This window comes from Arachis hypogaea, chromosome 16 (assembly GCF_003086295.3).
Source record: "Arachis hypogaea cultivar Tifrunner chromosome 16, arahy.Tifrunner.gnm2.J5K5, whole genome shotgun sequence".
NCBI lineage: Eukaryota > Viridiplantae > Streptophyta > Magnoliopsida > Fabales > Fabaceae > Arachis > Arachis hypogaea.
Window position 1 is genome coordinate 15,621,766 of NC_092051.1, and position 13,149 is coordinate 15,634,914.

Here is a 13,149-nt window from a genome sequence, read left to right on the forward strand (position 1 = left end):
CTTAACAGGATTAATTTGAAGTAAAAATCCAAGAGAGATGGGGAAAAAGGTAAAATGATTTCTATCCTTCACTTTTTACCAATTGGGAATTATCTTATCTTTGACTAAAATCTAGTGTAACAATTAGCAGAAATTGTTAGAGTCCCGTTGCTCGCCTAGCTACATATATGACATGATGAGCACGCTCTCAAAAAACAATTCCATTGAGAAGCTTGCCGAGATTGATCTTATTGGTTTCGGATTCCTGAGGCTTGTACCAAATTGGTCAGTAAAGCAAGCAATCATGGTTCACCTAGCTGAGTCTTACCAAGTTAAGCCGAGAACTTTCATACTCGACATTGGCAACATCCACCTGAATGCTGAGTTAATCGGGAAGGTTTTCGGCATTCCGTCGCAAGGTACCTTATGCTATCTTGTTTACCTAGTCATGCGTAGGCGTGCTGCTATAAACATGTACCTTTATGCATACATATTATCACGGAATAGCACACATGAACATGTTGTAGGGGATCCATTTCCAGCACTGGATGAGAGTAATTCGTCCCACGTCGCCATCAAAAATAGGTTCCATAGACGCAGCACAACCGAGCTCCGGGATTTAGTCTACAGTTGTCCAATGACGACTGAGTCGGAGAGGATGGAGTTCAGGAGATATTTCATACTGGTGGTGATGAAGATGTTCCTGTGTCCCACCACTCAACAGGTACTTTCTTCGTGGCACATCTATCCCGTGTTAGATGTTTCTGATCCACGGAGATTCAATTGGCCGCTGGAGATTCTGAAGTGGTTCGACATGGCAGTCGAGAAGTATAAGCTGAAAGGGAACAAAACGTGTGAAGGCCGCATGTTCATCGTGCTGGTAGGACACAATGACCATTAATAAATCCTATTTGCCTTTCTTTTTTATGAGTATCAGAAATTGTAAAAAATAAATTTCCTATAGATTAGCTTAGAGAGCTCAGGCTCTAGTACTGTTATTTCTATGTGATATATTGATATGTTGCTGAATTACTTGAATCTTTGTTCACTAATTTTAGATGGTTCCGTGTATGATTTCATTTGAGTATTTCTTGGATAACTTAAATTTGGCCCATCCTCTGTGTAGATACTCTATTTTCAGCGTCTGCAATACGGTGTGCTTGAAAATTGTCTTGAGCATGAGCCATGGCTCGAAGCGTGAACCTCGGAGAGTCTTGAAAAGAAGGCGCAGTATATTATATCCGAGGTACTTGTTTCTATCTCATAATCGGTTAATTTATGAAAAGAAGGCGCAGTTAATTTATATCGGAGAGTCTTGAAAAGAAATCTTGGTGGTTTCTCAAAAATCATTGATTTTCTTCATTGCTTAATTCAGGGCCGCCTTTTGACTAGACATGGGGTAGGTGACGACATAAAGGGCCGGTCACCACAAGCTGCCAGAAGGAAACCTGGGAAAAAGGAACCACAGAAGCGTCAGCAAAAGCAATCGGTGCTGCCAAGGGTAAGCACGTTTTACTGCTTGAGCATGTTAACTAACTTAGTTCGCCGTTGTTAATTTGGTTCATGATCTTGCCTAAAATAGCGGAGGTCAGTCGGTGGAGAGAGTAAGCAGGTTTCAAATGAAAGACCACCAAGGGGACGTACATCATCGCCACCTCCAACAGCGAGAAGTTCAAGGCACGCCAAACGATCAGAAACTAGCACGAGGGTGAGTATACGATTATTGTTATCTACTGCTTAATTCATTGACTAGCTTTGATTACGTGTACTAGTGTTAATTAAATGTACTTGGATGTTTCTTTACACGACTTATTTATTGTACATAAAATAGCCTAACAGGGGAGCTGCTCAAAAAAAAAGGGGAGGCTAAAAAGGACCGACCACGGAGGTGCCCCCCAAAAAAATCTGAGGAAAAGGATCTCCCAAGTGGCACTGATGATGATGAGGAGAATGAGCCTCTTGCCAAGCGGATGTGCCGACTCTATAAACAGGGAGTTGACAAAAAAAACCAAGTGACGAACCAACAGAAGGCAACCTCAATCAGGACAAGGGAACCCATGAAACACCAGTCTCTGTCCTTCCCGATGCAGGAACACTCTCCGTTGCGCTAGTGAAACATGAAGAATGGGAGTTCGACGGGCAAGTCTCCTAACTAAAACTAACTCATTTTCTGGTCTATTTTGCTTGTTAGTGAGTTAAGGAATCTATCTGTATACAGCTGCCATTTCTCTAACATCAATTGAGTTGCTTGCAGTAATCCCAATTTTTTGTCGAACCGAGACCCCGAGAGTGAACGAATATGGTAATACTTTGAGCAACTACAGAATACGAGTCCACTACAGGCCGTGATGCCATCCAATCCATCTTGCATGACTCCTAGCCCACCAGGAAAGCAAATCTCACTGGGCAATGCTAGGACGGAACAACAGTATACCCAATGTACTCCTATAAAGGTGCATCCAAGATCGACGAGGATGATGAGGAGCGAGTCCGACGATGGGCGGCCAATGGATCGTTGGAGCAAAGCGAGGTTTTGGCGTCCTATGAAGGAAGGCAGCATCTATCTTTGCTCCGAGAGGACATATGCTCACTACTGCCCTGGCATTGGGTCACCAGCAACGTAAGTATAATATACTAACTCATTGACATAACGAATATGTTTCTTAATATAGAAAGTGGATAAAACATATGACGCTAACGCAATTTAAACTTTTTTCATGCAGATCATTCAGTGGATGTGTTCAACATTTAATGATTCCGAATCATTGCGGTATAAGGAGGACTTTTACTGTATACCTCCCGGAATTTTGGTATGCACAAATATGCGAATTCTAATCAATAATAATTTGAGATATGGACCTAAATAGTGCTTTTTTAACAGGAAACCGTGTTGCAGAAGAGGAACTTGGCTTCCTTCAGGGAGGATCCCACCGTTAGTTATGTGGGGCTGGGTCCTCACTTTGGTGATGATTCGATGTTTTTTGACAAGATAGCAGCTTCCATGCAAAAATGGGTAAGTTACTTCGCTACATGAAAAAAACTGTATACTTCTTGTATTATTTAACGCTTGAAGGTTGATGCTTTTGTTTAATTACTTACAACCTGGTGTTTATTACTTGGATGTTCCTTGTGATAGGCAATAGTGTGTTCCCCTTAATTGTCAAATAGATGGTTCTGAATACGGTTTTTGGTTTTCGTGTCTCAGTCACTTGAATTTGCGTGTGCTTAATTGATGTGTCGTTGGATTTCGTTTCAATAGATGTATTGCAACACATTAAATATTTTAGAAATTTCGCATCTATATCTATTTGGTAACTAACTTGATCATGAAAATATATATTTCTGTTTCCATCATAGTGGTTTGCCCTAGTCTGTATCGATCATCATTGGTGGCTGTATGCCTTTGAGATTGCTCAGAAACGGCTGTGGGTGCTGGATAGTATGAATACAGGAGTGCCTAACAATGAAAGAGTAAAATTACATGCTTATGCGGTATGTATACATCAACAAATTAGTTCGACGTTAGACTTGGTAATTGAAACTGTATGATTTTTAACGTGTGGCTGATCTCCAGGGGAGACTCATTGAAGACATGGCAAAAGTTTCTATGCCCGCATATGAGCACACGGAGAACGGCCTACCGCGTTTCTATGCTAGCGTCCCATAACAAGATAACGGGTCAGTCAAATTTTCTCTAATAACAATATTCTTAATAGCACTTCACTTGATAATGATATCATGGTTGGAAATAATATTCTGTGTTTGTGCATGTAGTTGTGATTGTGGTGTATTCGTCATCAAATTCATGCAATTTTGGTGTTTGGATAAGCCATTGCAGCATTGGGACCAGGTGAATTTAAATATGTCATAATAATTAGGTTGAAACCATTTGTAGTCAATTACTTTCTCGTGTTTGAAATTACCCTCCAACACAAAAATGCCATGCAGGACGTTGTACATGAGTTTAGGAAGGATATCATTCTAGACATAGTGCTGGGTCCTCATAATTCAGAAATTGGCAAGGCGCTGCAGGCATTAGAAAGCAATCATGTGCGCCGAAACCAGCCTAGGAAAAAGTCTAAGGCTGTGAGATCACCTTTCACAGCACCGAGCATGAAGAGCATGCTGCAGCGTGCAGGGTTACCCACAAGAAAGCCGAGAAAGGGGGGAAGACAACGGAAGTAGAATTTTTTACTAGGTAGGAAAACTTCAATATAGACACCTGCGATATTACATCTATGTTTTGCTTGTGGTAGAGTTATGCTTCTTAATATGGCATTTTCCGTCTTAATCTAGTTTCTTGTGAGCCTGATAATTACTGTTTCGCTGCAGGTTTATCATTTCATATTGGTGATTTTCTCAAGTTGAGGGTGACAATGAATCGTAAACCTCTGAGTGGATGGTGTCTATAGTAGGGACTCGGATGTTTCTTCTCATTGTAAATTGGATGGTTCTGGATTTGTTTTCTGTTTTGTCATGTTTAAGGCTTTTGAACTTGTTAGTATTTCGTTGATGAGTGAGTGGCTCATCTTTTGTTAGATACTCGTCAGCAGGTTTTGTATATTAGTTATTTCAGGATTCTCAAGCAATGTTTTTTCAAGTTAGTGATTTCACTAGTTCATTAAACAAGTCATTGCACATTGATAATATTGAGTGAACTCTGATCAGTGTATATAACCCTTTTGGTCATGTCTATGCTTAAGTGACTCTTCTGTTCATTAACTCGAGTGGTGTTAACTAATTGGAGGTGTTCTTTATTTTTTTTGTCATTGTTTTCTATTGGTGGAATTGCGAAGTTGCTGGTAATTAGCGCATTGCACGGACTTCGGTCGTGATCAAGCTACAATAGGTAGGATTTTAAGTGGATGGTGTCTTTGGTAGGGACTTGGATGTTTCTTCTCATTGTAAATTGGATGGTTTTGTATATGATTTCTTTGTTTCGTGCGTTACGCATTAGCGACTGCGTGCACTGCACTGCGATATCAATGCGTTTTGTTTTTTTTTTTTGTTTTAAATTCTCTTGGTCCGTTTTCACGGTAGATTTAAACCATTTATCAATCGTGAGTTTTATTGTCTTCTCTTTTGTTTCATTGAAAAGATTACAATAAAACATGATAACCATTGGTGACAAAACAGAAAAGGGAATAGTTTATTAGAGTTGTATGTAAAGAATGACACCTAACTCAAACCAAGAAACCTATCTATATATGCCTAAAGGAATTCAACAGGTGCATGAATCCGCCACCTTCCGATGAGTTCCACATAGTAGAATCCTCACATCTTTTATTAAGGGACCCATGATGATCATTATTTGACGGAAGGTGAACCTCATCCTTCAAGATGCACAACGCAAACAGAACAACATACATTAATCAAGAACACCATTGATATATAAAAATTTAAAATATAAGCCGCAGATAACACATACCGGGTGTGATTTCCTATTCCTTTTTTGCATTGATTTCTTAATTGACTTGTCCAACTCTGCTCCAAGTCTCTTACCCTTAGGCCGTCCTTTGGTCTTGACTCTTGAGGGTCCCTGAATGTCATGTACAACCGCACCGCATGTGCTCTGTGTGGGCACGGTATTCTGAGACGCAGCAGTAGTATTGGAACGCATGCTGGCACGGTAATCAATCAGCTTGGACTTTGCATCCCAAAGGGCAGCTCGCAAGATAGCTGCTTCCTCATCACAAGCAACAAACTCCTGCGCAACGTTATAGAACTCTGAACACAGATGCCTGAACAAGTTGTTGCTTTCATCACTCCGAGCCACGTCATGGCTACTCTTGACATAAGTGTGCTTGCGGATGACATTCTTATTCCATCGAGGAAGAACGTAGCAGCTCGGTACTACGTCAACTCTGTAGTATGACCAGACCGCAAGGGTGTGGCAACACAATATACCAGCGGATTCAAACTTGTTGCACTCGCACTGACCCTTTTGACTCAAAGGGTCAAAGTCGACCCTAAAAGTATGGTAGACTGGCTTCCCCCAAAAAAACTTCTGCTTGTCCACTGTAATAGAAATTGTATCTCCTTTTTTTTCAATTGACCGAACCATGCAATCAGTTTTTTTTTCTTACCTCCAGTTGAAGAATCCTGAACATACTACTGGTGTATTCCTGCTGAAACTGTCTCTCAATGCCCGTGCTCCCTATACATGGGATAAAACCTTTCGAGTTTGCAGCATCATCTTCCAGCTCCTTTTGCTCCTTGGTGCCGAGGACATTGTCGTATTCATGGACGAACTGAACTAACCCACTCTTGCAATGCAGGTATCCACCATAAAATGCGTGCATACTTTCACTATGCTGTGTACTCCTCATGCCTGCCCAAAATTCACTCTTGAAAAATATTGGAACCCACTTCCGTCGATTCGCGTAAAGGTCTGCCCAAAAAAAACAAATGGTTACGAACATCCAGACACACTGATAGAAAAAACATCTCTTTATATACTGAAAGGAACATCCACTGTCGCCAGAGGTGGAAAACTCAGCTACATTTCTTATAAAAACAATATGAACAGAATCAAGATGGCACAAATCACATGATGTGAATAAATAGACAACTAGAAACCAACAGAAGGGATTTATTTTAACAATCTATTTTAACCAACTAGAAATCACAAATCACCTACCTGCTAACCATCTGTTTTGGCCTAACTTGAATTGTTTGATGAAACCAGCCTAATCAGACTCGAATGATTCAGTCAAAGGAGAATTCCACACAATGTGATTCATCAATGCATGCAGTTCTCCGTACCTAGCATATCCACCAAGCTTGAATTGTGATTTTTTTCATTATGTGCCAGATGCACCATCGGTGGACAGTGTCAGGTAGGACATTCCTAATAGCTTCAGTCATCGCCTTGCACTGGTCAGTGATAATCCCCCTTGGAGCAGATCCGACGCATCTCACCCACTGCGTGAATACCCACTCAAAACTAGGGATCTCCTCGCTCCCAAGTAAAGCACAACCAAGAAGAGTAGACTTCCCATGGTGGTTTACACCTACAAAGGATGCAAACGGCAGACCATGCCTGTGAAAAGAGCAACGACAACTGTGAGGCAACACTAGAAAATCCAGAAATAACTGCTCTTGCTATTTACAAATACATATACAGACCTGTTTCTTCTGTATGTGGTGTCAAACGACACCACATCTCCGAAATATTCATACGAAGCCCTGCACCTTGCATCTACCCAAAGTGCGCTCCTAAACTTATTAGCATCGTCAACATCTATTGCATAGAAGAAGTTGGGATTGATCTCCTTCATTCGAACAAAATAATTCATCATCCCCTGGAAGTCCTCGTTGTCATCGGAGCATCGGAGATTGCATGTGATGTAATTTCTGACATCCTTTTCTGAAAAATCCAGGTTTGCGGACCCACCAACCTCGTTTGCCAGTGCTAGATACGTCTTGTTGGGTCTTATTCCAGCCTCGTCGTTATCCGTAATGACGCACTTAGCATGCATGGTCAGCTCCCGGTACTCATGATAGTGGACAGCTTTCTCAGCCGAACAAGGGTGAGAATGCCTCAGTTCTAATCTAGACACAACCCAACATTCATTCTCATTGTCCAGCACGACATACATCCTTGCTTTGCATCTCGTGGCTGTAATTCTATTTGCTCGAGTTGCTGCGTTCACCCTAGACTCTCAATAACCTTCACACGTGCAGTAAATAAATTGATTAACCAGTATCTTTGATTCCTTCCGCGTCTTGTCGAAATTCGTGTTCCTGATTTTAGTAACGAACCCAACTTTCTTTGCATAGTTTGCATAAAATTTCTGTGCGAGAGGCAACGAACCAAAACTCATTCCTACGACTGGAATTTTCTCTTCACCTACGCCACTATGATCCGACAACTGTAACGTCAATACACAAAATTAGATACGAATTAAACTAGCCCTAACACAGTAAGTGGTTAATAGAAATTATTAGGATACTATAATAATATCTCAAATAAATGATCTTTTTGAATTAAAAAAAAAAACAAAAAAGAGTTGATAGGTTTACAAATCACAAAACAGCTTTATATAATAACATGGGAATAATTTCAGTAAAATACTATCATAATAAATTTAGAAATGATATTTATACATTATGGAAGTGTACAATCATCAATCTACTTTTTTCATCCTATGTCATTATATGGTCTAATAATATTTGAGGAAGGATAAAGCACTCACTAATAGAGTTATACTATATTGAAGGCATGTGCCGAGTTGGTATATCCTACCCTTACAAAGTAAGTGAAGTGTGAAATCAAAGCATATTCTCATCTCATAAAAACTTTGCCAAGGTATAAATACCATTAAGAAAGAGGACATGATCTTTCTTAATCAATAATACAAAATTAACATAGTGAAAAGTCCAATGTCGCTTAAGAAACATCTTATTAGCATGAACTAGAAACATCTAGGTAGCACATTCAAACCTGGCCTCCATCGTCCAGCTCATCCTTTCTAGTCACAACGACATCGGTAATTTCGTCGAACTACAATTAAAGAAACCAGAAAAAGGCATTTGTCAAGTTAAGAACATTCCTTACTATATATTTACTGAGTCATATAAAAACCACAAAGAAAATTGCATCACAAAATATGGGAGTCAAGCATATTTTAATGATGGTAATTCTAATGATTCACACATGATGGGTAAGTATTTAGCAGTTTTTTTTGCTCAGCTCAATATATAAATGTGCCAGAATTCTCCAAACCGATATAGTTTTTGAAGTAAAAAAATTCAAATTAGCATGAATAAGAGTGCTTCAAATACCACGTTGTTACAAAATTTAAAACAAACAATGAGAAGCTTATGAAACATACCTTGCACCCTACTTGTTCTTGAATGTCTAATTCATCCACATTAAATTGTTCATCGCCTAGTGTTGGATTGGTGAATGTAGTAATTGATCCTTCTTCAGTGGGTGAAAAGGCCATGGAAAATGCTCTGTTCCGGTAATTGATCCTTCTTCAGTGGGAAGTTCTAATCGGCGCCGTCAGTGAGTAACGATGAATTGCGCCACCAAATGGAAAAGAAAGATGATTCGGGTTTGACCAAATGGAAGCTGAATTTTAAAACCGCTTTGATGAGGTGTTCCGTATTCCTAGGAGAGGTTTATGGTTTTTTGAAAGTCAAGGAGTGATTTGGTTGAATACGACAATTAATAACAAAAATTGAAAATTAAATAAAATTAAATTAATTAAGTAAAATGTGGTTTTGTTTATTTTTTTGCTGATTCCCAAATTTCCATCGAGCTAAAAAAAGGATATCGATGTCTCTAATAAACTAGAGTAATCGTTTAATAGCTATTGTGCCTCAACCTCTCTTAGACTACAAAAAAGAAAAAAAGAAGAAGATTTAGTTACGATTAAAAAAAACTTATGTTTCATAATGTTAGACAATACTAAAAAAGAAGAAGATTTAGTTACGATTAGAAGATTTAGTTTTTTCCATGGATCCTTTATCCAATACTAAAAAAAAATTGGACTTTTGATCCAATTTAAAAGACTTATGTTTCATAATGTTAGAATTCAATTTGTCAATTGAGAATTGATTCTTCTTAGATACAAATTACGATAATTTAGATTATTCCTTGAATTTTTCATTGAGAGGAATAAAGGATTAAAAATCCCTTTTAAGTAAGAAATAAAGTTTTTGATCGAGATATGAATCAAAGGAGGGCGAGATCCCTTAACTTTTAAGGGGTCCGTAGAACGAATCGCACTCTTACCACTAAACTATACCCGCTGCTGCTACAATGCTATTATTACACATAATTAGACCTTTTGTCGAACCGTTGATTCCACATACTTTTCCTAAAGAATAAGATGAATAAATGGGTGCATTGAGTGATAACTTCTAATAGGAATGCATGAATTCTTGTGCAATAATGATATGTATACCGCAGATTTAATTGTATTAGTTTGGACTCTTGGGGAAGCTAATTACACAATAATACAAATTTACAATAATTAATCTAAATTTCTTATGAAGATGCACCTTTAACACCATAAATGGGTGCATTTCGTGATAGCTTCTGATAGTAATCCATAAATTCTTGTGCAATAATTATTGTTGAACTATATATAAGTGATGTATATTGCAAGTTTTAATTGTATGAGTTTGGACTCTTGGAAGCTAATTAGACAATACTACAAATTTACAATAGTTAATCTAAATTTCTTATGAAGATGCACCATCAACCTTTTATGTTCGCTTAAGTAAATAAAATATACCATTCTTTCAACATACAATAATTTAAAGTAACTAAATTATACCATGTTTTGAACTTATAATGTTTTGAAGTAAATAAAAATAATTTCCAACTGAAATTCAATTAATAAATTTCCAAAATATTTTTACCATTTAATAGAGGTGATATACTCTTTCATAAGTAAGGAACCATAGTGACTCAGTTTATCTTTGTGTTATCTGATAACAATATAAGAGTTGAATAGTGTTAACTAATGAGCTGAATATGTTTTATGAGTTGAGTACAATGTTTTGAATATTTTTGTTTGAATATTTATATTATTTTACTTTTTTAGATGATAATATATTTTATTATATTGTGTTAATAATTTCTTTTGTTCAAAAAATTTATTTTATGATATTAAATAAATTTTATTTTGAAGTAAAACATATAATTATCATATAATTTTTTTCTTAGTATCATTTAATTTGGCTATTATTAACATATCAAGTAAGAGAAGATGTAAATAGAATTTATTATATGTATTAATAGTAATAATGACACAATAAAATTCACAAAATTAAACAGATACTGAACAAAATAAAAAAATATTTACAAAATAAAAAATATTTATTAATAATATTTCATAGATAGATTTTCAACATAGATTGGAGCATATACATGGTTTATATGATAACCAAACTATCTAAAAAGAAAGACAATCAAAAACCACTGATCAGAAAACACAAAAAAAAATATATATTTAACTACCTATATAAGTAAGTATTGTCGTACTCAATAAAAAGTAGAGTAAATAATAATTAGTAGTAATAAGAGGCTTAATTGTCATGCAGCAGATGGAGCTGAAACAAACTTAACACCACGGGTTTCCATAAGTGCTGACTTGAAACGATCCACACCGTTGTTGTAATCCAATTTCTCATCCTCATATATCTCCCACCATTTCTTAACCAACATCTTTATGTCTTTCCTTTCCATATTCTCCTCCTTGCCGGTGTATCTCCATGGCTTTGACCCCTGTAATAATAGTAATAATTAGTACTCCAATTTTGCATATATACAATTTGAAGAATTAATGATTGAACACTCACAGCAGCACAATAGTGAACCACTTTCACTTTCTCAAGTTCGACGTTCTCAGGGTGACGCCACAACATAGCTAAGACAAGGTTGTACACATTAGGTATAGGCTTATACTTTTCCTTGAAATACATATTCAGAAAATCCTGCACAGTATGTATAATTTTTAATTATTAATTAAAATATAATAATTAACACTCATACACATATCTATAATGTACATATATATATATATATAATATACCTGCTCAGCAAAAGAAGTTGGTTCAGTTTGTTGGCATGTTTTGAGGAGGTCATAATAAGTAGACAAATTAGGCTCATAAACAAACATGCCAGCATTAAAATAGAGAGGAGGTTTAGGACCAAGCTCAGATTTCCATTGAACCCTATCAGGACATTGTTGGCAATAACCAATTTTGTACTGAGAGGTTTTACTCCATGACTTCTCGCAAAAGCAGTCCATGACAGCGTAGAAGTAGTTATCAGGAAGGTCAAATAAGTGATCAATATTGGCAAATACTTGAATGTCACCGTCTAAGTAGATCATCTTCTTGTACTCCACAAACTACAATATTTCAATTACAAATATTAATTACAATCATCAAAATTACATGCATTAATAAATTAATATTTTTATATTTTTTCAAAAATGATATGATATATGATTTCATTTCTACTAGACTAGATTTATTATAATAACAAACGTATGTTTTCCATCATACTAATTAGTCAACTAGTACTAAAGCTAAAGAACACTGAACACATAAAAAAATTTTATAGAAAGAATTTAGAAAAATTGACCTGTTATATTTGCATACCAAAAATTCTATATTAATACTAACTCAAAATAATTTGAGGGTAAAACAATATATATATATATATAAATAATAAGGTGGATACTACCATGAAGATTTTACTATTGTCTTCATATGAAGATACTTCTTTTTTACCATTAGATGATAAAATGTATGGTTTGATTTTGATGTGTTGCAAAAGTGTTATTTTTTTTAAAGTGTGGCTAAACAAACAAAGTACACTTTTAACACAAGAATCTTCATAAAAAGATGTTTTTAGCATCTTCATTTGAGTAGTTGCCAAATAATAATCCCTCCACTTATAAAGTATGTAAGTGTAACCCTTAAAAAAAGCATATATTTAGAGTCATTTATATGTACCTCCCAAATACGGAGCTTAGAGTAGTTGATGACATAATAAGCCATGGCAAACTGGGTTTGATTCTCGGGAGGGTAAACAGGTTCGATCTCTCTAACAATGCAACCTTGAAATTTGAGGATGTTGCGGTGTTCTTGAGGGACATCAGGCAGGACAGCAACCACAAGAGGGTAGATGGTCTTAGTCTTCCTCAGCCCTTTGGCCAGACCCACCACTCCTTTAATGTAGTCACCATTTCCAGCAAGGAAAGTCACGAAGGCACGACTTGAAGCTTTGCGTTGTTGTTCACCCATGGTGCCATTGGCAGTCACACTTGTCAACATATTAGGGGCCATATTGATCGAGTGAAGAAAGAAAGAAGAAAATGAGAGAGAATAAGCAAAGATTCTCAGAGACAAAAGTGAATACTACTAAATTAAAGAGAAAATGTTTGGTTTTTGTTGGAATTGTTGTGGTGAATTTGTGTTGCAGCTTGGGTCGTTTATATAGAAAGTTGGGGTTCCAGGAGGGTATTTTAGTCAATGTTTGATCCAACGGTTACAGAGATCATTTTGGAATTCAACGGTCCTAGATAGACCTTCATTAAATACATTTCTTCTTTATTAGCCATTTTTAACTCATAATTAATAATAAATATTCGCTTAATCTACATTATCTACTAGCTAGTACTATTCACACGCGGAGAATTT

The 13,149-nt window shown here is 36.7% G+C and overlaps 3 protein-coding genes across 4 annotated transcripts; all 3 read right to left on the bottom strand.

The window, feature by feature from the left end:
- Positions 1-5,104: 5,104 nt before the first annotated feature.
- Positions 5,105-6,242, bottom strand: LOC112756742 (uncharacterized). Its single transcript, XM_072219896.1, has 2 exons — positions 5,408-6,242; positions 5,105-5,312 (listed from the first exon to the last, which is right to left on the bottom strand). The coding sequence occupies exons 1-2, from the start codon at positions 6,041-6,043 to the stop codon at positions 5,181-5,183; spliced, it is 768 nt and encodes a 255-aa protein (XP_072075997.1). The 5' UTR covers positions 6,044-6,242; the 3' UTR covers positions 5,105-5,180.
- Positions 5,105-9,490, bottom strand: LOC140172987 (protein FAR1-RELATED SEQUENCE 5-like). Of its 2 annotated transcripts, XM_072219899.1 has the most exons (5): positions 8,817-9,490; positions 8,426-8,485; positions 7,108-7,853; positions 6,620-7,021; positions 5,105-6,370 (listed from the first exon to the last, which is right to left on the bottom strand). In XM_072219899.1, the coding sequence occupies exons 1-3, from the start codon at positions 8,928-8,930 to the stop codon at positions 7,644-7,646; spliced, it is 384 nt and encodes a 127-aa protein (XP_072076000.1). In that variant the 5' UTR covers positions 8,931-9,490; the 3' UTR covers positions 5,105-6,370; positions 6,620-7,021; positions 7,108-7,643. The 2 variants fall into 2 exon arrangements, with proteins under 2 accessions (XP_072076000.1, XP_072075998.1); XM_072219897.1 differs by lacking the exons at positions 8,426-8,485; positions 8,817-9,490 and having other exon boundaries at positions 7,108-7,897.
- Positions 9,491-10,797: 1,307 nt separating this feature from the next.
- LOC112758329 (galactinol synthase 2) lies at positions 10,798-12,929 on the bottom strand. Its single transcript, XM_025806971.3, has 4 exons — positions 12,463-12,929; positions 11,532-11,852; positions 11,299-11,433; positions 10,798-11,224 (listed from the first exon to the last, which is right to left on the bottom strand). The coding sequence occupies exons 1-4, from the start codon at positions 12,793-12,795 to the stop codon at positions 11,033-11,035; spliced, it is 981 nt and encodes a 326-aa protein (XP_025662756.1). The 5' UTR covers positions 12,796-12,929; the 3' UTR covers positions 10,798-11,032.
- Positions 12,930-13,149: the final 220 nt, after the last annotated feature.

Coding starts and splice junctions, on each gene's coding strand:
- LOC112756742 (XM_072219896.1), bottom strand. CDS start 6,043: ATGGTTCGGTCAATTGAAAAAAAAGGAGATACAATTTCTATTACAGTG. Junction 5,313..5,407: donor GGAATAGGAAATCACACCCG/GTATGTGTTATC, acceptor TGCATCTTGAAG/GATGAGGTTCACCTTCCGTC.
- LOC140172987 (XM_072219897.1), bottom strand. CDS start 7,580: ATGTATGTCGTGCTGGACAATGAGAATGAATGTTGGGTTGTGTCTAGA. Junction 7,022..7,107: donor ACCACATACAGAAGAAACAG/GTCTGTATATGT, acceptor CTCTTTTCACAG/GCATGGTCTGCCGTTTGCAT.
- LOC112758329 (XM_025806971.3), bottom strand. CDS start 12,795: ATGGCCCCTAATATGTTGACAAGTGTGACTGCCAATGGCACCATGGGT. Junction 11,853..12,462: donor CTAAGCTCCGTATTTGGGAG/GTACATATAAAT, acceptor GAAATATTGTAG/TTTGTGGAGTACAAGAAGAT. Junction 11,434..11,531: donor CAACTTCTTTTGCTGAGCAG/GTATATTATATA, acceptor CATACTGTGCAG/GATTTTCTGAATATGTATTT.